Source organism: Hyla sarda, chromosome 12, assembly GCF_029499605.1.
Source record: "Hyla sarda isolate aHylSar1 chromosome 12, aHylSar1.hap1, whole genome shotgun sequence".
Lineage (NCBI taxonomy): Eukaryota > Metazoa > Chordata > Amphibia > Anura > Hylidae > Hyla > Hyla sarda.
Window position 1 is genome coordinate 82767011 of NC_079200.1, and position 24170 is coordinate 82791180.

At 44.1% G+C, this 24170-nt stretch overlaps 1 gene segment (V, D, J or C); it reads right to left on the minus strand.

The window, feature by feature from the left end:
* Nucleotides 1–585: 585 nt before the first annotated feature.
* Nucleotides 586–22451, minus strand: LOC130296829 (Ig heavy chain C region, secreted form-like). The segment is given in 7 exon segments: nucleotides 586–1348; nucleotides 3391–3699; nucleotides 7312–7668; nucleotides 9265–9369; nucleotides 19076–19396; nucleotides 21923–22267; nucleotides 22394–22451. Coding segments are annotated over 7 exon segments (1815 nt in total).
* Between the last annotated feature and the right edge of the window lie 1719 nt (nucleotides 22452–24170).

The following is a 24170-nucleotide window of genomic DNA, read 5'->3' on the forward strand; positions in this document are numbered from 1 at the left end:
TAAAATAAAAAATAATCATATGAAATCATAAATAAAATAATAAAATAATAATAAATTATAAATAATAATAAAAATTAAATATAAATAATAAAATAAAAAATAAAAATAATCATATGAGGTACCGTTGTGTGTGTAAATGTCCGAAATATGAAAATATAATGTACCGATAAAAACTACAGACCACGTTGCAAAAAATTTGCCCTCATATAGTCCCGTATGTGGAAAAATAAAAAAGTTCTAGGGGTCAGAAGATGACAATTTTAAACATACAAATTTTGGTGCTTGTAGTTACAATTTTTTTAAAGTAAAATAAAATTGGGTATCCTTGTAACCGTATGGACCTACAGAATAAAGAAAAGCTGTAATTTTTTGCGAAAAGTGCACTGCGTAGAAACGGAAGCCCCCAAAAGTTACAAAATTGTATTTTATTTTTAATTTCATCCTACAAATACGCTTTTTTTTTTGTTTCGCCACAGATTATGTTATAACATAAGTAATGTCAGTACTAAGTACAATTGGTGATGCAAAAAACAAGCCCTTATATGGGTCTGTAGGTTGAAAATTTAAAGTGTTATGATTTTTAGAAGGGGAGGAGGAAAAAAATGAAAGTGCAAAAACAAAAATTGGCCTCGTCCTTAAGGTCTAAATGGGCTTCGTCCCCAAGGGGTTACCTGGATAACCACTTAACCGCTGGAGTTACTCTGTGTCAGATGTGTAAAGCTGGAGTTACTCTGTGTGTGTAGAGTTTGAGTCTTTTTCTGTCTCATAGTCATATACTTGCTGTCTGGGCAGCATGCCGCTAGTGAGCAGGGATCATCGTACTCTCTATCAATAAGGATATAGGGGGAGATTTATCAAAATCTGTCCAGAGGAAAAGTTGCTGAGTTGCCCATAGCAACCAATCAGATCACTTCTTTCATTTTCTTCTTCTTTCAAGCAATCTGAGTGGTTGCTATGGGCAACTTAGCATCTCCCCCATTATTCTTATCACAAGTATAAAACCAATGGCATCTCTATGTAAAGCAGTCATCTGTGTCAAGGCTTAGGGTGTAAGTTCGTTCCTCTCGATTCCTCAGAGCGACATGCTGCACTGAACATGTGAAGACACTCCCATCATCCTCAGCTGCTGGCATAAACCTAAGGAAGCTCCACATAGAATGGATGCCATTGGTGTTGGTGACACACAGAGAACGGCAAATCCCTGCATCCAACCTGAAGCCATCTTTGGACCAGTCCACTGTAATATCCTTGGGAAAGAAGTTACTTATCCTGCAGCTGAGAAGGATTTCTTGTCCAATGACTGGGTTTGCGGGGTCAGCGATGATAAATTGCACCTCGGGGGGTGTTCCTGCAGAAGGCAAACACAATGAGAATCATTAATGAAGGACAGAAAACAATTATTACAGTAACATACTTTTGATCTGGCATCCAGTAATCCAAAGAGTTCAACAATCCAGTGAAGTCCTGGTTACAGGAGGCAGGCTATCTACTGGGGGCAAACCACCAACTGAGACAAACGACATACTAGGTAAACCACCTACAGGGGACACCAGCATATTGGGGAAACAACCTACCGTGGGTGGCACAGAGGGCACCTAATGGTAAAAAAATTACCTACTGGAGCAACCTATCTACTCTATGTGGGGGAGATCTACTTACTTCTCCCCAAATGACCTATCCACCCACTTACACATTTTACTGTGTGTGACAATAAATTATGGAATTACTACTGATTGTGTTCCTATAGGTGGGAGAAAGGGCAAGAGGGTGCTGGAAAAAATCAGAGCCTAAGATGATTGGCATGTTCTGCAGCGATGTGGCCAGACTAAATCATGACGGTCAGGGGCAAATGCTGAAGAAAAGGAAAAGTGAACGAGAAGATGCCATCTGTGAGTCATATAACAGCAAGAAACCAAAACAAATAATCTCAGAAATTAAGTTATGTGTAATGACACAGGGAAAAAATATTGAACACGCTTACTGATATTTATTCAATACTTTGACAGCTTCAAGACGCCTCCTGTATGGAGAAACTGGTCACATGCATTGCTCTGGTGTGATTTGGGCCCATTCTTCCATACAAACAGTCTTTAAATCTTGAAACCATTGGAGAGTTTCCTTGGCTTTGTGTTTGTGATCATTGTCTTCCTGAAATGTTCGCCCTCATATTATCTTCTTTATCATCCTGGTAGATGGCAGCAGATTTTTGTCAAGAATGTCTGTCAATTTACCCGTTCATTCTTCCTTTATTATGTGAAGTTTGCTGGTACTATTTGCTGAAAAGCCGCCTCACACCATGATGTTCCCATCTCCAACTCCCATCTTTACTGTTGTAAGGTGTTTTAGGGTGATGTGCAGTGCCATGTCTCCTCCAAACATTGTGCGTATTTTGACATCCAAACCGTTCCATTCTGCGCTAATCTAACCGCAATATATTCTTCCAGTATTTCACTGGTGTTTCCAGATGTTGTTCAGCAAGCTTTATACCAGCGTCAGTATGCTTTCTATTCAGCAATGGAGTCTTGTGTGGTGAGCGTGCATACAGTACCTGCTAATTCCAGATCTTTTTGAAACTCTCCACAAGTCAACCTTGGCTCTTGGACAACTCTTCTGATTATTCTTTTCCTCTGTCAGAAATCTGGGAAGGAGCACCTGTACCTGGAACCATCGCCATCATTACATTTCACTTCAGTTAGGTTGTGGAGGTCTTGAGACAGCTATTTGCTTTTACCCATCATGAGATGCGTCTTGGCAATGAGACCTTTTTGTAGCCATCAGTTGGGACTTAACCACCTGATATTAATTTGCACTGACAAGGGGCTGGGTTGCTTTTTAATTACTGATAGATGTCAGCTGTTGTCTTGGCTTTCCATGCCTTTTTGCACCTCCTTTTCCTCATGCGTTTATTACTTTTTTCCTGTGTTGTTTCACATTATTATACATTATTTCTGAGCTTATTTGGTTTGGTTTCTTTGTATGTATGGATTAATTGTGTTGTTACCAACATCTGGTTAAAATTTGTTGTCAATAGCAACCTTGGAAATATATTTAGTGAGAAAATGGTGATGTGTTCAATACTTATTTCACCCGCTGTATATCATCTGCACTGGACCTGGGTTACATCATAACTGTACTACAATCACTGCCAGAGCTGCAGCCACTATTCTGCTGTTAAATGTATAGTGCATTGCTTCTTTTTAGACATTTTTTGTCTTTCATAAAAAAAAAAGTTTTGGTAGGGTGTCCTGCCGTAAATATTTGTTCCAAGGTATGTCCCGGGGTGAAAATGGTTGGGAAACGCTGATATAGACTGTCCTCTAACCATTTAATAACGTGGCCTCGCTCTCATTGATATGAGATTACAGGAATCTTACTGGATTATTATAATACCTTGCGCGTTGACTTCGTAGGACAGTTCCTCCACGCTGCGCAGACTGCAGTGACTGATCTGACAGGTGTACATCGCCCCATCCTCCTCTTCCTTCAGGGTCAGCTCGATCTGGCTCCAGACACTGTAATACTCACTTTCACAGGGAAATGGCCCGAACTGTGTGACACCACTCTGCACTTGGCCATTCCTCAGCCATGTCACCACTATGGGCTTTGGATAGAATCGTTCCACAATGCAGCTCAGTGTCAATGTGTCTCCACACTGGGGATCCTGAGGCCAGCTAGTTACGTAACTTTTCTTAGGCCGTACTAGGGTAAAAATAGTGATAAAATATATATATATATATATATATATATATATATATATATATATATATATATATAGGCTGACATTTATCATTGTAGGTGTAAGTAAAGCATTTTTCTACACCTTTTTTTGTGTACTGGTAATGTGTAGGAGCACCAAATTTATTAAATAGTCACAGAGCATTTGATACATTTTGTGCAGGTCACATTTTCTGAAATTTCTCTCTTCACATACACCAAAAAGCTAAGCTAAGTCTGGGCTGGTGTAGTTTTAGAGACTTTTCAGTGGCTTTGCGCCCTTTTTGCGCCTTTTCACAAAAAGGCGCAGTTCATAAAACCCTCCATATCATGTGTATTGCCAAAATCAGTGGATCGCAACTAAAAATCAGCAAAAATGTGTAAACCAAAAGGCGAAAATAAACTCTGTTTGCGCCTTTTTTTGCGCCTTTTCTAGACACAAAAAACAGTGTAAAGACAATGATAAATGTTGGCCATAAACACTGAAAACCCATCCTGACCTCTGACTGCTCATATTTGATGTACAAACACCTCCAAGAAACTCAGGATCAAGCAGGGTGCATGGAACTCAGGTGAGGCAGAAAAGGTTTATTACCCACAATGCAACACGTTTCGCGGAAGACGGCTTCATCAGGCATGGTGATATGCCTGATGAAGCGGTCTTGCGCGAAACACGTTGCATTGTGGGTAATATACCTTTTCTGCCTCAGCTGAGTTCCATGCACCCTGCTTGATCCTGAGTTTCTTGGAGGTGTTTGTACGTTTGATGTTTATCCCAGGAGAGGCCTTTCCATTGTTGTACTTGGTTCAGTACAACCACCGAGGGTGAGCACCTTTCTTTTGTGTTCATCTTCCATATGTACCTACGGTATCACACTATGGAGCGCTTTCCTTTGTTTTAGTTGCTCATATTTGAGGGTTTCTTACAATGTATCAGTCGAAGTGTCAACCTGGAGTCAAAGTTGTAACTAATGGAAGATCACATAGACTGATATATTGTAACAAGCTTCTCAAGTGTGTGAAGGTCAGCTGAGGGCTTGCTATAATGTATAGTGTTGCTCGCGAATATTTGCAATGCAAATTTTATTAGCGAATATTGCATATTCGCAAATTCGTGAATATTCGCGAATATAGCACTATATATTCGGAATTACGAATATTCTTTTTTTTTTTTTTTCCCACAGTACACATCACAGTGATCATCCCTCTCTGCTTCCAGCTTGTGTGGTCTAAAGAAGGCTCTAATACTACTGTGTGAGACTGGCGTACGAATTTTCGCATATGTGAAAATCTGCATATGCTAATTAATGCATATGCGAAAATAAACAAGAATATTAGGAATATGCGACTTTAGCGAATATATGAGGAATATTCGCCCATATATTCGCGAAATATCGCAAATTCGAATATGGCCTATGCCGCTCAACACTAATAATGTATCAGTGTAAAGAAATGGCACAGAGCAGTCTAGACTGAACATAGTGGTATCAAGGGCTGCAACAAAAGATTAATTGCACATAATTTAATTGATCAGTGAATCAGGGAAAAACATATGTACAGTAGGCATATAAAAACAAGAGAACAAGGTTTTTTATGTTTCTCTCGCACCCCTATTATTACTTGCCACAGTGTTTCCCAACCAAGGTGACTCCAGCTTTTGCAAAACTGCAACTCCCAGCATGCTGGGAGTTGTAGTTTTGCAACAGCTGGAGGCACCCTGTTTGGGAAACACTGACTTAGCATTCAAGGCGAAACTGTCCCCTCTGTACAAGGTATGGAGGTGTGGGCACAATCATTTAGGGCATAATGCGATCTAAGAGAAGGTCCTTTTCCTTACTTTGCCAGTGGTTTGTGAAGTTATATTCATGCTGTCTTGTAATGCTGGTGAACAGTCCGAGGGGCCGCCCGACTTTCGCAGCGGCATGCCTCCTCCCTAACCAGCCCCCAGCTTGGATCCCTGTATGACAATCATGCAGGATCAGCAAAGTAAGGAAAAGGACCTTATCTTAGATCACATTATGCCCTAATTGCCGACACTGCATTCCAACCCCCGGCCGGATGGCTCCCAGCGGGATTTCATATGTGCGGTGATTTCATATTCCCTGCTGGGAGCTCTAATTGGTCAGCATGATTGACCAATCAGAGCTCCCGGCAGGGAATATGATATCACAGCACTGTAAATTCATATTCCTGTGCTGGAAGCAGACGGAGCACAATGCTGCCCGCAGAAGTGCAGCGCTGACCCATAAAATTTGTTACAAATGTCACTCGTTTTTTGCTTAACAACGAATCGGAGCGCGATTAATTGATGACAGGATTCTTTGATAACGAATCCCGTCATCGATTTTTATTGATAAATTTGATTAATCATTGCAGCCCTAGTTGTAACATACAAACAGACAAAAATCCCTCTTACATGGGCTGATTATCATATAAATGAGCATTCGTAGGAACGCTTGTTCCTGATAATCAGCCTGTGTAAGAGGGTCCACCAATGAAAATTCTATATCTGCTGACCACATCTTTTATGCAGGCATTTGAATCCTCATTCTTACATTGCCCTGCGTAAGGGGGGGATGTGCTGACGACAAAGGGCCCTCACAAACAATTCAGCAGTTGTTAATGGGGGCCCGGCATGCACAATAATTGAGCTGTATAGAGGCTCACTAAATGAGTGCCGATCAATGAAATGGGCCAGTCTAATAGGTCTCTAAGTCAGGACAGGTTTTCAGTTTCTAAATGTAGACAACGAATGTTTCCATACATTGCCAGGAAGCAGAGATCTTGAGAACAGCATGTGGGGGCCCAGTACGGGTGATGTTACCCTGTACCTTTACTGCCCTGTCAGCAGCCTCCATTCAGTGTCCCCAGGGCTCCCTTGTACTTGTTCCCCCCTGTACATATGTTCTGCATTGTAATGTATTATAAAATGTCTTGTTGCTTTAAGAGTTGTACCATGTGATATGTCATGTGATTGTTACCCAGGAGGTATTAGTGACCAGGTGACCCCAAGAGTGACCAATGGGCTCCCTGCTAGTCTCCCCCATATAAGCCCTGGGTGGAGCTAGCTCGCTCTCTTTGGAGAAAAGTCTTTGCTGTGGTCAGTCGTGCCTAGTGTGTGTGTCCAGAGTGTTGGAGGCCTCAAAGTCAAGTCCTGCAGCCATCATCAAATGCAAGTAAGCTACAGTCATAGCTTTGTCAGTCTTCAGTCAAGTCAAGTCAGTCCCTGTCAGCAACTGTCAAGTCAGTGTGGCCTGCCTTACATTGTCCAGTCCTACTAAAAGTCCCAGCAAGCCCTTAAGGTCTCTGAGTCACTGGTCACTTCACTGGGCCCTGGCTGAACTGTATAGACTTTACCATCTGTCTACCCTCAGTAAAGCTACCGTTAGGCGTACATTGGCATCGGAGTCATTATTGCCCCTCCGTGCCTGGCCCAGGGTCTAGCGGTATACCTTCAAGTGGTATCGAGGATAAACCACGCCCTGGCATCATGAATACAAGGGGTTAATGCCATCTTCCCCTAGGGTACAACATCTGCCCTCATCACACACCCTTACCACAATTGAGAAACTGATTTAGAAATATGAACAGATTTACCTGCTACATGCATGTGGCTCTCCCGCCTGGCTACAGTACCCAGGGCCTTGTGCCGCACCTCACACACCAGTCTGGCCCCATCATCCTGGACAGAGGGGACATACGACAGCTGCGAGGTGGCGTTGAACAGACTGTCATGTCTGCTGACTGGATGCTGAGCCTGGCTGGTGATGTCAGTGGCCTTCAGCAGATGGTCATCTCTGTACTGTCCGCTTCCTGTCCCATGCTCAGTCTTTTCAATGTACCAGCAAATGGCCACTGTTTTAGGTCTGAAGCCATTGATGTTACATATGGCAACCATCTTCTCACCCACCAGATTCAGCTCCGGTAGAATAAGTGCTGAGACCCGAGGAGGCACTGAAAGAAAATGGATCTGTGACTTATTATACTCAGAATAATAAGATATAAATGTCTGTGCTGATATCAGCTGAGAAGTGGTTGAGATCAGTCAAATGATGTAAATATCTCTGAATATCATAAAAGTGTTAAAGTATTATAAGAGATTCAGCTGATATTATTCATACATGATGTAAATGGGGGTAGGGAGGTTACTCGCTGAAAACCACTACATTCAGACCAGGTCCGGCCCAAAACATTGTGCTGCCTGGGCCCAAGAGTGAAATTAATGAAATTGCATATCAAGAGGACAAATAACATGCTACATCCCCCCCCCCCCCCCCAAATAATTTGGTTATCACAAGCACACATGCAAAATAGCAAAATTAGCAGTCTCTGAAACTGTTCTATTTTCAGTAAGTCCTTTTTTTTTACTGGTGCATAAAATTACACTGAATATTAAAGAGCTCCACAGCAATGCAACACACATTTTTAGGTAGACAGCAGTTCCCTCACATTAGGTAGGCAGCATATGTCACCCCAAATTACGTAGACATCATAAGTCCCCCTACATTAGGTAGGTAGCATAAGTCCCCCCACATTAGGTAAGAAGCAGTTCCCCCACATTAGGTAGGCAGCAGTTTCCCTACATTAGGTAGGCAGCAGATGGCAGCTGATGTCCCCCTCATTACGTAGGCGCAGCAGAAGTCCCCTATAGTTGGGAGCAGTTTCCCCATAGAATCCAGCAGTTCTCCCATAGTAGGTAGCATCCCCCCCCCCCCATAGTAGGCAGCAGTTGCCCCATAGAAGCCAGCAATTCCTCCATAGAAGTCAGCAGCTCCCCCATATAAGCAGCAGTTCCTCCATATTAGGCAGCAGTTCCCCTATAGAAGCCAGCAGTAGTCCATAGTAGGCAGTAGTTCCCCCATTGAAGCCACCAGCAGTAATGGCCCCCTTCCTCCAACATACCTTCCCCCTGCTGGTTTTCTTCTCCGTCAGCTCCTGTGGCTCCATCAGTGTGGCCTCTTTTCTGGCTTCCTCTGCGCTCTGGCATCTGATGATGTCACTTCTGTGCCAGAGCGCAGAGAAGAGTTTGGCAAAATGCAGCCAGCAAACACAAGAGTGATTGACAGGGTAGGGAGCCAATGGCTCTTCTCCCTGTCAAACTTCCCACAAGCTCCACAATTAACTGTAGGTGCCTCATTAAGAGGCATATATAGTTAAATGCAGGACTTTCATGGGGGGGGGGGGCAAAAGCGGGAATGTGCCGCTAGATCCAGGACAGTTGGGAGTTATGTCCGCCACTGTCTCGGGGTGGCAATTTGCCACCCCTGTGAAGGTGGCGCCTGGGTCCAGTGGACCCACCGTGACCCATTGTAGGGCCACCCTGATTCAGACTCTCCCTAGCCTAAAATGCCTGATAACAGAGAACAATGATTGTAGTCACCTGTCCTATAGTTTCCCCACTTAGTTGTATTGTCTGAAAACATGTAAGACTAGATGCCGCCTTATAACAATTGCTCATAGTGACCATTTAGAATTTTAGATTGTAGTTGTCATTTTTCAGAAAGCTCAATTTTCTGGAGCTGACCACCCAGATGAGTGAAGGATTGTTACCTGATGCCAGGAATTTTGAGTATAAAAGGCCAGACATTAAGATGAGCATTATGGCGACCATCAGTATACTGACGACCAGCACTGTACGGCTGGGAACCTCTGCCACTGCCAAAGAGAAAAAAACAATGTTACTTTTCATCAGTGCAGAGCCCTGTCCATATGCCATATTTGTATGGATTGTTTATCACTGGTGATATTTGACCTTGATCTTTTTACATATTATTACAATGTTGCTTCATACACTTGTCACCTCCCTTTTAGTAGGTTTGTACCACAGATGTCTTATGTATCCTCCATCTGATTGTGCACTGTGTTTTTTAATGTGTATGGCCAGTCCAAGTTTTCAGTGGGACCCAAGTCAGCACAGGTGCTGAAGACAGCTGGTTAATGGGCTTTATAAAAGAAAGAAAGTGTAATCCAATCTGTAGGTTGATGCTGTAAGGAATCCTGAGGTCTGCAGCCTAAAATGGGACACTTTGACCTGTGTGGGTAACACATTTAATGACTATATTATTGGATGGCAGGTAGAAAGCCTGTAAAGACAGGGAAGAGTTAGTGCATGGACCAGCAGGATTTACATAATATTTTATGCCCGAATATAAAGGCCTTTATTTTTGTTATGCTTAACCCCTTCATGACCCAGCCCATTTTCACCTTCAGGACCTGGGCATTTTTTGAAAATCTGACCACTGTCACTTTAAACATTAATAACTCTGGAATACTTTTACTTATCATTCTGATTCCGAGATAGTTTTTTCGTGACATATTCTACTTTATGTTATTGGTAAAATTTCACTGATATTTGCATCCTTTCTTGGTAAAAAATCAAAAAATTTCATGAAAATTTTGAAAATGTAGCATTTTTCTAACTTTGAAAGTCTCTGCTTGAAAGGAAAATGGATATTCCAAATAAATTATATATTGATTCACATATACAATATGTCTACTTTATGTTTGCATCAAAAAAATTTACAAATTTTTACTTTTGGAAGATATCAGAGGTCTTCAAAGTTCCGCAGCAATTTTCCAATTTTTCTCAAGATTTTCAAAATCGTAATTTTTCATGGCCCAGTTAAGGTTGGAAGTGGATTTTAAGGGTCTTCATATTAGAAATACCCCATAAATGACCCCATTATAAAAACTGCACCCCCCAAAGTATTCAAAATGACATTCAGTAAGTGTTTTAACCCTTTAGGTGTTTCACAGGAATAGCAGCAAAGTGAAGGAGAAAATTCTAAATCTTCATTTTTTACACTCGCATGTTCTTGTAGACCCAATTTTTGAATTTTTACAAGGGGTAAAAGGAGAGAAATCACCCTAAAATTTGTAACCCAATTTCTCTCGAGTAAGGAAATACCTCATATGCGTATGTAAAGTGTTCGGCGGGCGCAGTAGAGGGCTCAGAAGGGAAGGAGCGACAGTGGGATTTTGGAGAGTGAGTTTTTCTGAAAGGGTTTTTGGGGGGCATGTCCCATTTAGGAAGCCCCTATGGTGCCAGAACAGTGGACCCCCCCACATGTGACCCCATTTTGGAAACTATGCCCCTCATGGAATTTAATAAGGGGTGCAGTGAACATTTAAACCCCACTGGCGTTTGACAGATATTTGAAACAGTGGACTGTGCAAATGAAAAATTTTATTTTTCATTTTCACAGACCACTGTTCCAAAAATCTGTCATACACCAGTGGGGTGTAAATTCTCACTGCACCCCTTATTACATTCCGTGAGGGGTGTAGTTTCCAAAATGGGGTCAAATATGGATATTTATTGTTTTGCGTTTGTCAGAACTGCTGTAACAATCAGCCACCCCTGTGCAAATCGCCTCAAATGTACATGGTGCACTCTCCCTTCTGGACCTTGTTGTGCGCCCCCAGAGCACTTTGCGCCCACATATGGGGTATCTCCGTACTCGGGAGAAATTGCATTACAAATTAAGAGGGTCTTTTTTCCCCTTTTACCTCTTGTGAAAATGAAAAGTATAGGGCAACACCAGCATGTCAGTGTAAAAAATTTATTTTTTTACACTAACATGCTGGTGTAGACCCCAACTTCACCTTTTCATAAGGGGTTAAAGAAGAAAAAGCCCCCCAAAATTTGTAAGGCAATTTCTCCCGAGTACGGCAATACCCCATATGTGTCCCAAAACTGTTGCCCTGAAATACGACAGGGCTCCAAAGTGAGAGAGTGCCATGCGCATTTGAGGCCTGAATTAGGGATTTGCATAGGGGTGGACATAGGGGTATTCTACGCCAATGATTCCCAAACAGGGTGCCTCCAGCTGTTGCAAAACTCCCAGCATGCCTGGACAGTCAATGGCTGTCCAGCAATACTGGGAGTTATTATTTTGCAACAGCTGGAGGCTCCGTTTTGGAAACAGTAGCGTACCAGACGTTTTTCATTTTTTTGGGGAGGGGGGGCTGTGTAGGGGTATGTGTATATGTAGTGTTTTTTTTATTTTAGGTTAGTGTTAGTGTAGTGTAGTGTTTTTAGGGCACAGTGACATGGGCAGAGGTTCACAGCAAGTTTGCTGCTGGGAGTTTGAGCTGCAGCGCAAAATTTGCGCCATCTCAAACTTGCAGCACTCGCTGTAAACCTCCGCCCATGTGAGTGTACCCTGTACATTCACATTGGGAGGGGGCAAACATCCAGCTGTTGCAAACTCCAACATGCCCTTTGGCTGTCCGTGCATGCTGGGAGTTGTAGTTTTGCAACAGCTGGAGGAACACTGGTTTGGAAACACTAAGTTAAGTAATAAACTTTCAAGTGTTTTGCAACCAAACTTAGTGTTTCCAAACCAGTGTGCCTCCAGCTGTTGCAAAACTACAACTCCCAGCATGCATGGTCTGTCAGTGCATGCTGGGAGTTATAGTTTTGCAACAATTGCAACAGCTGGAGGCACTGAGGTAGGAAACGGACAATGTTTCCCAACTAGTGTGCCTCCAGTTGTTGCAAAACTACAACTCCCAGCATGCCCAGACTGCCCAGGCATGCTGGAAGTTGTAGTTCGGCAATATCTGAAGGATCAGATGTTGCCGAACTACAACTTCCAGCATGCTTGGGCAGTCTGGGCATGCTGGGAGTTGTAGTTTTGCAACATCTGGAGGTCCACAGTTTGGAGACCACTGTATAATGGTCTCCAATCTGTGCTCTTCCAGATGTTAGAGAACTACAACTCGCAGCATGCCTGGACAGACTGAGCATGCTGGGAGTTGTAGTTTTCCAACATCTGGAAGAGCACAGATTGGAGACCATTATACAGTGGTCTCCAAAACTGTGGACCTCCAGATGTTGCAGCATGCCCAGAAAGCCAAAGGCTGTCTGGGCATGCTGGGAGTTGCAGTTTTGAAACTCCCAGAGGCAGCAGTGAGATCGCTTTACGGCGATCTCACTGCTGCCAATGAAGATGCCGCACTGCTGCCGGAAACTCACCGCCGGGACGCAGCACCGCCGGGACCTTCTGGAGGACGCCGCTCGCGCCGGGACCGCTCGGGACACCGCATGGCCGGGTAAGTGACGCCGGGGGACGGGTCAGGGACACTTAGCAGAGCGGTGTGTGTCCCGATCCCCGTGATCCGGACTCACACACCGAGCTGCTAAGTATTTTCATAGCGAAACGCTGCTATCAGCTAGTCAGATTTGACCAGCTGATAGCAGCGATCGCTGGGGGGGGGGGGGGGTGGGGGATGAAACCCCCCGTGGTCGCATGGTAAGGTGGCTGGCTATCAGTGATAGCCACCATCTTACCGGGCGCTGCGGGATGCCGCGAGTAGCGGCAAAGATGTTCATGACGTACCTGTATGTCATGGGTCGGGAACACCTTGCCATCCATGACGTACAGGTATGTCATAGGTCGGGAAGGGGTTAAAGGGGTATTCCAGGAAAAAACTTTTTTTCATATATCAACTGGCTCCAGAAAGTTAAACAGATTTGTAAATTACTTCTATTAAAAAATCTTAATCCTTTCAGTACTTATGAGCTTCTGAAGTTAAGGTTGTCCTTTTCTGTCTAAATCCCCTCTGATGAAACCTGTCTCGGGAAACGCCCAGTTTAGAAGCAAATCCCCATAGCAAACATCTTCTAAACTGGGCGTTTCCCGAGACAGGTGTCATCAGAGAGGATTTAGACAGAAAAGAACAACCTTCACTTCAGAAGCTCATAAGTACTGAAATTACTTTAAGATTTTTAAATAGAAGTAATTTACAAATCTGTTTAACTTTCTGGAGCCAGTTGATATATATAAAAAAGTTTTTTTCCTGGAATACCCCTTTAAGGAGAATACAATACAGGAATATGGGTGCACTACTGTGTTAGATGTATAACAAAAATAACAGGAGAAGCCCTGTTTAACCCCCTAAGGACACAGCCCATTTTGGCCTAGAGGACACAGCCAATTTTTTATTTTTCCGTCCACGGACCCATATGAGTGCTTTTTATAAGGGTTTTTTGTACAATTTGTTTTTTGAACAATTGTACTTTGTAATGACACTTTTCATTTTACCATAAAATGCACGGCAAAACAAAAAAATATATATTTCTGGGATGAAATTATAAGAAAATCTTAATTTAGCAACTTTTGGTCTTTATGCAGTACACTTTACTATAAAAAAATGACACATTGGCCCTGATTTATTAAGAGTGAAGTGTAGTTTTCTTTTGTGGGTTTTTTCTCTCAACAGATATTTTTCCACGGTATTTACTTAGGTTTCCCTACATTTTGCACTTTTCCCTAAATTTTGCTTTCTTATGACTGCTCTGATCTGTGGGATTTTCCTCAGCTCAAATCCACCACATTAGCCCTCATTTACTAAAGTACCGTATTTATCGGCGTATAACACGCACTTTTTAGGCTAAAATTTTTAGCCTAAAGTCTGTGTGCGTGTTATACGCCGATACACCCCCAGGAAAGGCAGGGGGAGAGAGGCCGTCGCTGCTCACTTCTCTCCCCCTGCCTTTCCTGGGGTCTAGAGCGCTGCTGTCGGCCCTTCTCACCCCCTGGCTATCGGCGCCACTGCCCGTTCTGTCCCCCCTACTATCGGTGCCAGTGCCCCATTGCCGGCGCCGATAGCCAGGGGGAGAGAAGCGGCGCCGACAGCCAGGGGGAGAGAAGGGGCAGCGGCACCCATTGCCGGCGCCGCTGCCCCGTTGCCTCCCCCCATCCCCGGTGGCATAATTACCTGAGTCAGGTCCGCGCTGCTGCAGGCCTCCGGCGTGCGTCCCCGGCGTCGTTGCTATGCGCTGAGCGGCGTGGCGCATGACGTCAGTGCGCCGCGTCGTGCATAGCAACGACGCCGGGGACGCACGCCGGAGGCCTGCAGCAGCGCGGACCCGACTCAGGTAATTATGCCACCGGGGATGGGGGGAGGCAACGGGGCAGCGGCGCCGGCAATGGGTGCCGCTGCCCCTTCTCTCCCCCTGGCTGTCGGCGCCGCTTCTCTCCCCCTGGCTATCGGCGCCGGCACCGATAGTCAGGGGGACAGAACGGGCAGCGGTGCCGATAGCCAGGGGGTGAGAAGGGCCGACAGCAGCGCTCTAGACCCCAGGAAAGGCAGGGGGAGAGAAGCGGGCAGCGACGGCCTCTCTCCCACTGCCTTTCCTGGGGGTATATCGGGGTATACACGCGCACACACGCACCCTCATATTACCATGGATATTTGGGTAAAAAACTTTTTTTACCCAAATATCCTTGGTAAAATGAGGGTGCGTGTTATAGGCCGGTGCGTGGTATACCCCGATAAATACGGTAATCCCGTGACTTTTTGTCGGGTTGTGCGACTAAAATTGTGTAACACAGCACGTGCGACACTTTATGCGATAGATTTTATGCGATAGATTTTACCGACATGAACCAGTACCAAAACCCGACAAAAGGGGTGTGGTTTTTGAAGAAAGGGGCGTGTTCCCAACAAAACTAAAAAATCACTCCGAGTGTGAGAAAATACACAATAAAAACGTGTGAGTTTGTTAAAACCAAAACCCTACACCTTTGAGCAGTTGGTAAAGTAATTAAAATGGAGTGTTTATGTTGAAAACCTTTTTATATTATTTAAACCTTTTTTATATTATTTAAACCCATTTTTTGGAAATGTATTTAATTATATCTATTAATTACCTATTTTTATTACTTATTGTGATGGACTGACTCCGCCAAAAGTGACTTCTCCTTCCGGATGACAAGCCCCAGCGTATCACAGGCAATATCCCCAGGCAGAACTAGAGATTATTGCATCCTTGTACCCAAAGAACCAGGCAACACCAGTCTTCAGGTATAAAATCAGAACTCTTTATTGTGGAACAAGTGTCTTCTTTTATAGGAAGGACATCACAGGGGGAAGGGTCAGTAAAGACAATACAGGTGACAGTCAGTCTGGGAGATAATCCAATAAAGTTGATTAGCTCTACCTATACAGTGCAAAAGGTGGAGGTGTGCAGAAGTTGGACTGTGTGCAAAAAGTGAACCATGTGCAAAAGGTGTATTGTGTGAAGGAGGTGGACAGTGTGCAAAAGGTAGACCATGTGCAAAAAGGTGTATTGTGTGAAGGAGGTGGACAGTGTGCAAAAGGTAGACCATGTGCAAAAAGGTGTATTGTGCACAGAAAGTGGACCGTGTGCAGAAAGTGTATGAAAACAGTAACTAAAAGTATTTTAACTCTGAACTTTTTGTCACTGGACAACATCAACTGAGGGGTACAAATAGTGATGTCCTAAAGTCCATCCAGGTAGATAGGGTGACTCTAGGATCAATCAAAACTTATTAACCTTTTAGTTTATAATTAAAATTTGTACATAATACATCACAATCAGGATTATATTTATTGTAATCTAATATTTTTTTTTTAATGTTTTTTCAATTACAATTCAACAGGTTTCAGGGTATATTACAAACAAAAATAAGTTTATCAAGGCAGCCCCAACCAATAATAAAAAAATCAAAAATACTCAATCATGGCCATTCCCTTCACACAATTTAGCGTGCGACACAAATTTCAACCCGTGCGACACAAAATGAAATTGACGTGCGACAGATTAGTAAATCAGAGTGAAAACTGCAAGATAAACACTCCATTCTTAGTAAATGAGGGCTATTGTCTGTGGAAACTTTAGAAAATATGTTGGGATTTTTCAAAAATGTTGGTGACATACCCCCTTTTTGATGACCACGCCCCCTTTTCACAGCAGCCACACCTCTTTTTCGGGTTTTCTTAGTGAAATGGAGAGTTGGTAAGGTTTTTTTTAAATTTGGCGGACATTCTGGCACAATGCGCCAGAATCTGGCCCACAACCCAACAAAAAAGGTTGGGTTTACAAATCAGGGTCATTATCTTTATTCTGTAGGTCAATACAATTAAAACGATACCCAATTTATATAGTTTTTATATTATTGTTAAATATCAGTATGCCTAAAATTGTCCTTTTCTGACCCCTACAGCTTTTTTATTTTTCTGTATATTTTTCTTTCTGATTTATAATGTGATTAAAAATCAGTATTTTTGGTGTTCTTTTACATTTACAATGAGCAGAATAATAAACGTATTATTATTATTAGTAAAATTATTATTATTATTATTAACATTATATTTTAACCCCTCAAAGAATATTCTGGTGAAAACTTTTTTTTGTAGAATTAACTGGTGCCAGAAAGTTAAACAGATTTTTAAATTACTTCTATTTAAAAATCTTAATCATTCAAGTACTTATCAGCTGCTGTATACTACAGAGGAAGTTTTCTTTTTTTTTTTCGGTTGTTCTTTTCTGTCTGACCACAGTGCTCTCTGCTGTGCTCAAAAATCATAATAGACAAATCACCAGGTCCAGATGACATTCACCCCTGTGTTCTAAGGGAGTTAAGTAAAGTAATAGACAAACTCCTATTTCTAATATTCAAGGCCTCTATAGTGACAGGGACTGTTCCCCAGGACTGGCGCATAGCAAATGTGGTGGCAATATTTAAAAAGGGGTCAAAAAGTGACCTCGAGAATTATAGGCCGGTAAGTTTAACCTCCGTTGTATGTAAATTAACATAGTAACATAGTTTGCAAGGTCGAAAAAAGACAAGAGTCCATCGAGTTCAACCCAAAACCCTACTGTGTTGATCCAGAGGAAGACAAAAAAAAACATGAGGCTGATGCCAACCGCCCCACAACAAAGGAAAAACTCCCCAATATAGCGATCAGAATAAATCCTTGGATCAACGTTCTTTCCACATAAATCTATTATCCATAACCTGTAATCTTATTACTCTCTAGAAAAACATCCAGGCCCCCCTTGAACTTGTTTATTGAGTCAGACCTCACAACATCATGTGGCAGAAAATTGTTTGAGGGTTTCTAAGAGATGCTATTTTGGAATATCTTGATAAAAATAAATGTATGACTCCATATCAGCATGGCTTTATGAGGATTGGTCCTGTTAAACTAACCTGATCAGCTTTTATGAGGAGGTGAGCTCCAGACTGGACCAGGGGCAATCGCTGGATGTCGTATATCTTGATTTTTCCAAAGCGTTTGATACGGTGCCACATAAAAGATTGGTGCATAAAATGAGAAGGATTGGGCTGGGGAGAATGTGTGTAAGTGGGTAAGTAACTGGCTCAGTGATAGGAAACAGAGGGTGGTTATTAATGGTACTTGTTCTGATTGGGTAACTGTTACTAGTGGGATACCACAGGGGTCAGTTTTGGGTCCTATTCTATTTAATTTATTAATAATCTTGTTGAGGGATTGTATAGTAAAGAATTCATTTTTGCAGATGATACTAAGCTTTGTAGAGGACAGTACACTGTGTATAATAGATAACACAATAGAGGACAGTGCACGCTTACAAATGGATCTGGATAGGTTGAAGGTTTGGGCTGAGAAGTGGCAGATGAGGTTGATAAATGTAAGGTTATGAACATGGGGAAATAAAATCCACCCCCTGGGATTATTTATTAAATGGGAAAACACCGTTGATGACTGACGTGGAAAAGGACTTGGGAGTTTTAGTTAATAGTAAATTTAGCTGTAGTGACCAGTGTCGGGCAGCTGCTGCCAAGGCAAATAAAATCTAAATAACGGGGAGCATTAAAAGAGGCATAGATGCCCACAACAAGGAAATAATTCTACCGCTGTACAAATCACTAGTCAGACCACACATGGAATACTGTGTACAGTACTGGGCACCAGTGTACAAGAAAAATATAGATAAGCTGGAGAGGGTTCATAAATGGGCAACCAGAGTAATGCGGGGAATGGGAGGAATACAGTACCCAGAAATATCAGAATTAGGGTTATTTAGTTTAGAAAAAAGAAGGCTTAGGGGAGACCTAATAACTATGTATAAATATATCAGGGGACAGTACAGAGATCTCTCCCATGATCTATTTATACCCAGGACTGTATCCATAACAACGGGGCATCCTCTACGTCTAGAGGAAAGAAGGTTTCTACACCAGCACAGACAGGGGTTCTTTACTGTAAGAGCAGTGAGACTGTGGAACTCTCTGCCAGAGGAGGTGGTCATGGTGAACACAATAAAAGAGTTCAAAAGGGGCCTGGATGCATTTTTGGAGAGTAATAACATTACAGGCTATGGATACTAGATTTATAGGGACAGAATGTTGATCCAGGGATTTCTTCTGATGCCATATTTGGAGTCGGGAAGGAATTTTTACCTCTAGTATGAGTTTTTTTCCCCCTTTCTCTGGAAGGGTTGAACTTAATGTACTTTGGTCTTTTTTCAACCTTATGAACTATATTACTATGTTACTATGTCTGTCACATTCCTGCCATCCCCGATTGCTGTACAGGCCCCAAGGTGTGATGTCTCGCTTACCAGTGAGGTGAATGCTGGTGCCTCTCCTCAGTGGCTCTGGCAGTGACTGGTGTCCAACCTCACACAAGATTGTGCTGCCATCATCTTCCTCGGTAAACACGATAGAGACCTGACTGTCTGTGGTGAAGGTTCCGTTCTGACCCTGGAAGGGGATGCCGGTGCAGATATCCTTCTTCAGCACTGTTTCTCTTTTGTCCTTCTTCATGATCCACTTTATATCAAGATCTTGTGGATAGAAATGACTGAGTTTACAGATAAAGGTCTTCATCTCGCCGTTGGTCAGATGAGGGTTCTCCGGGAGCAGGGTGACAGTGGGCTGTGCTGTACACAATACACAAAACAGGTTATACTTGTGTCTATGGTCATAGCTAGATACAATCTCCAATTCTGAGTTACATCACATAATAAATCCAGAGCAGCATTAACAAATCTGCTGCTTACCAGTTATCTGTCAGGTTATCTGACCCTTTCGTGTACCTGTTGCTTGTGCGGTGACTAAAGGGTGTTTGGTTAACCCTTGCTATTCGTGACGCCAGGGTGAGGGCTCCTCAGTAATGCTTGTCCTACCGCCACCCTTCCCAAGAGCAATAGGGAGGTAGAGAATAATTAGATGTCCACAACCGGAGAGTTTGCTGAAAACAGTTGTAACTTTTACTGAAGATTTTATGCAAGCTTCATAACCGGAACAGTCTCTATACATGCAAGTTCTCTTGGAGATTGACAAAGGTTGGGACTTTAAAGGGTAGCTCCCACCTGCCTATTGCCAATCTATCCCTAACCCCCTCCCTGCTTTTAATTTTTATTTTTACTATATTAAAAATGCTTTTTGTCTGCCTGGCAGTGTGCTCACTACCAGGCAGACTTCCCCAGCAGGCACCACGTCACTGATGCCTGCTGGGGGGGACTTCCGCCCTTAGTTCATCTACACAGGGTGCCTCCAGCTGTTTCATCACTACAACTCCCAGCTTGCCCTGACATCTATTGGCTGTCAGGGCATGCTGGGAGTTGTAGTATTGAAACAGCTGGAGGCACCCTGTGTAGATAAACTATTAGTTACATGCGGTGCTAGCCCGTCTCCTCCGTCTCCCTCCCCCCCCCCTGCGCCATACCCTGTTTCCTCTATCACAACCTCCCCCCCCCCCATTACACTTACTGCAGAGTCCGGCAGCGGGCGTACAGGGACAGCGGCGGCGATGAGGCGGAGGGGGCGGCGATGTGCGGGAGGAGTGGCCTCCCAGCCAGTGGCCGGGGAGCCAATGCGCTCGCTCACTGCCTGTCTGATTGACAGGCAGGGAGCGAGCGCAGGCTGAATGAAAAAGGACCGATGCCCGGCCGCATCAGTCCTTTTTCAGGCGTGACGTCACGCCAGGCTGCAGCCGGCCACTAGGAGGGAGACCCCTAGTGGCCGGTTTTCAAATGTAAATTAAACAATTTTAATTAAAAAAAATATATAATAATAAAAGTATATTAGAGATATGTTGTAGTACATAAGTACTACAACATATCAAAAAATAAAGTTGGTGACAGTGCCCATTTAAGCAATTTAGAGTCTTTAGGATGATATGCGCTGTTCCAATTGATTTAGGGGATTTAGTTGTGGTCCAGTAGTCATGCTAACTTTAGCAGGGATTAGTTTAGAACTCACGGTTTAGTTCAGCTGAGGCCGGTAGGTTTTCTGGCCTAGCATGTCTTTGAAAGTTGTGCAGATCCGTCCTGCTAGTCCGGCATCCACGAGAGCAGCAACCCAAGAGAGTGATAATTGGCTACAGCTCCCTTATATGGGCAGGGGCTGGACTAAAGCTAATTGGTCCAACACTTGTGTCAATCACCATTACCAAGGGTTATGGGTAACATGTGACCCAAGGACCTCCAAAGGTCCTCCAACATACTGTTACGCCGAGCGCTCCGGGTCCCCGCTCCTCCCCGGAGCGCTCGCTTCACTCTCCCCGCGGCAGCGCTCCGGTCACGTCCTCTGACCCGGGGCGCTGCGATTCCGCTGCCAGCCGGGATGCGATTCGCGATGCGGGTAGCGCCCGCTCGCGATGCGCACCCCGGCTCCCCTACCTGACTCGCTCTCCGTCTGTTCTGTCCCGGCGCGCGCGGCCCCGCTCCCTAGGGCGCGCGCGCGCCGGGTCTCTGCGATTTAAAGGGCCACTGCGCCGCTGATTGGCGCAGTGGTTCCAATTAGTGTGTTCACCTGTGCACTTCCCTATATCACCTCACTTCCCCTGCACTCCCTTGCCGGATCTTGTTGCCTTAGTGCCAGTGAAAGCGTTCCTTGTGTGTTCCTTGCCTGTGTTTCCAGACCTTCTGCCGTTGCCCCTGACTACGATCCTTGCTGCCTGCCCCGACCTTCTGCTACGTCCGACCTTGCTTTTGCCTACTCCCTTGTACCGCGCCTATCTTCAGCAGCCAGAGAGGTGAGCCGTTGCTAGTGGATACGACCTGGTCACTACCGCCGCAGCAAGACCATCCCGCTTTGCGGCGGGCTCTGGTGAAAACCAGTAGTGGCTTAGAACCGGTCCACTAGCACGGTCCACGCCAATCCCTCTCTGGCACAGAGGATCCACTACCTGCCAGCCGGCATCGTGACACATACCATAGAGGATTTAACATAGTCATATGACTGAAGGTTCTGCGACGCTAACGAGGTAAGTACTCTATACATTATCTTAAATAAACACATTATTAAATATATACACATATGACCACTATAGAATTAGAGTAAAAGAGAGGCGACTAGGGGCTTTCCCACCTGAGGGACCCTACCTGAGCGTAGTAACTCTGACTTTGGGGACCACCACCCTAGGTATGGTATGCAATACGGTACTGGGAAACCACACTCACCTGCAAGTTTCAGGTCCAGCACAGTGTCCCCAACCTCTGGAGGTATGAGCACAGTGCAGGTGTACTCCCCCTCATCCTCCACCAATAGGTTTGCCAGGTATAAAGAGGCATTGCCTGTCTCCAGGAGGTGGTGATCAATAGAGCTTTCCAGTCGCAGGGAATCAATATTTACTCCATCAAACATGTAGACTGGTCTTACAGCTCCATCGCTGCGCCTCACCGTCCACTTCACGGCAACGTCCTCTGCTCTGATGGGCTCCACAAATGTGAAATAACAATGGAGTAAAACATCTCCATCCACCAGGACCAAGGCCTCCGGTGCTGTTGTCCACACTTTCAGGGATTCTGGAGGGAAATACAGATAAGAGAGTCTACAGGTTCTACAGGTATCACTCTTACCTTCACACCCATCATACTACAGCCTTGGCAACCATGACTGCAGGTACCATATTATAGTGCTGTGTAACACACCTGTCAGCGCACACAGAACACCTAGGACAACGATTCTCGCCATGAGCCACCTAGGTGTTTCCCTGCGTTCGCAAACCTGGACTCTGCACCTGGGAGGAGACAAGAAGAAGAGGAATCCTTAGCATAGGCTAGGTCAGTGTTTCCCAACCAGGGTGCCTCCAGCTGTTGCAAAACTACAACTCCCAGCATGCATGAATTTATGCAGTACAGTGACCCCCCCCCCCGACCTACGTTGGCCATGACATACGATAATTTGCACATGCGATGGCCTCTCAGAGGCCATCGCATGTTGAAGGCAGCATCAACATACGATGCTTTTGTATGTCGGGGCCATCGCATAAACGGCTATACGGCTGCGCTGACTACTTCAGCTACCACCGGATAGCCGTTTACGGTGCCCCGTGAGCTCCGGTAATGGTCTCCTACCTGTCCTTGGGGCTCCGAAGCGTCCTCTTTGGTATCCCCTCCATCACCGGTGCTCTCCATCGTCGTCATCACGTCTCCGCGCACGCCGTCCCGTCATCCAATAGGAGCGGCGTTCGTAGTAACGTGATGACGGGGACGCGGCAACAGCGATGGACCAGCGACAGCGGTGACCAGCGGTGGACCAGGGCAGCGGTGACCAACTGTGACGGGTCCAGAGCGTAGGGGACAAGTGAGTACAACTTCCTATACTTTACAGTGCACAGATCCCTCAACATACGATGGTTTCAACAAACGATGGTTCATTTAGAACGGATTACCATCGTATGTTGAGGGATCACTGTACGTCACAGCTGTCTGACGGCATCCCGCCAAGAACGAGAAGCTGGCATATACTGTGGTCCTATTAAATACAAGACCTGAACGTAGTCACATACTGAATAGGTTTGGGCAACTTTAGGCTGGGTTCACACTGCAGAATTTCTGAGCAGAATTTCTGCCGGAGATCGAGCCGGTGGCACTAGGACCGAGCAGACTGCATTGCTGCCCCCATAGACTGCAATGCATTTCTGGGTGGATCTTTTGGAAGATCTGCTCAGAAATGCATTGCCAACTATGGGGACGGCAATGTAGTCCACGTGGTCCTAGTGCCGCCGGCTCGATCTCCGGCAGAAATTCTGCCCAGAAATTCCACAGTGTGAACCCAGCCTTATGCTGGTATATGCTAACATAGGCTAACAGTGTTTTTCATGTCCATTTCTTATCTCTGTAATAGAAATGAGCAATGGAGATGCCAATGGGCTTTTTTTTTAAATCTCCGCTGCCCTCTGTTATTGTCCGTTGCGTTGAATTTGCTTTATTTTTGAGCAGAAAAAAAACGGGAATTAAGGATTTTTTTTTCAATCATAAATTACAGATGTCATAACGCATGTGGTAATTTAACATTGAAGTCTATTGTGATGCAAGTAACTCTGTTATTTTTATCTATTATTTCATCTGTTATTGCTACTATCATGTTCAGAAGAAAAAAATTTATAACGGACATTAACGGAAAATTTTACGGCTAATAACGGATTTTAACAGTCCATTATTTTGTATGCAAGTTTTACCATTTTACTTTAGTTAACATCAGTTTCATATCCGTTATGGGTGACCTCCATTATGTGTCAATAAGAGATTTAGACAACGCTGATGTGAATATAGCCTTAAAGGGGTATTCCCATTGAAAACTTTTTTTTTTTTAAATCAACTGGTGCCAGAAAGTTAAACAGATTTGTAAATTACTTCTATTAAAAAATCTTAATCCTTCCAGTACTTATTAGCTGCTGAATACTACAGAGGAAATGGTTTTCTT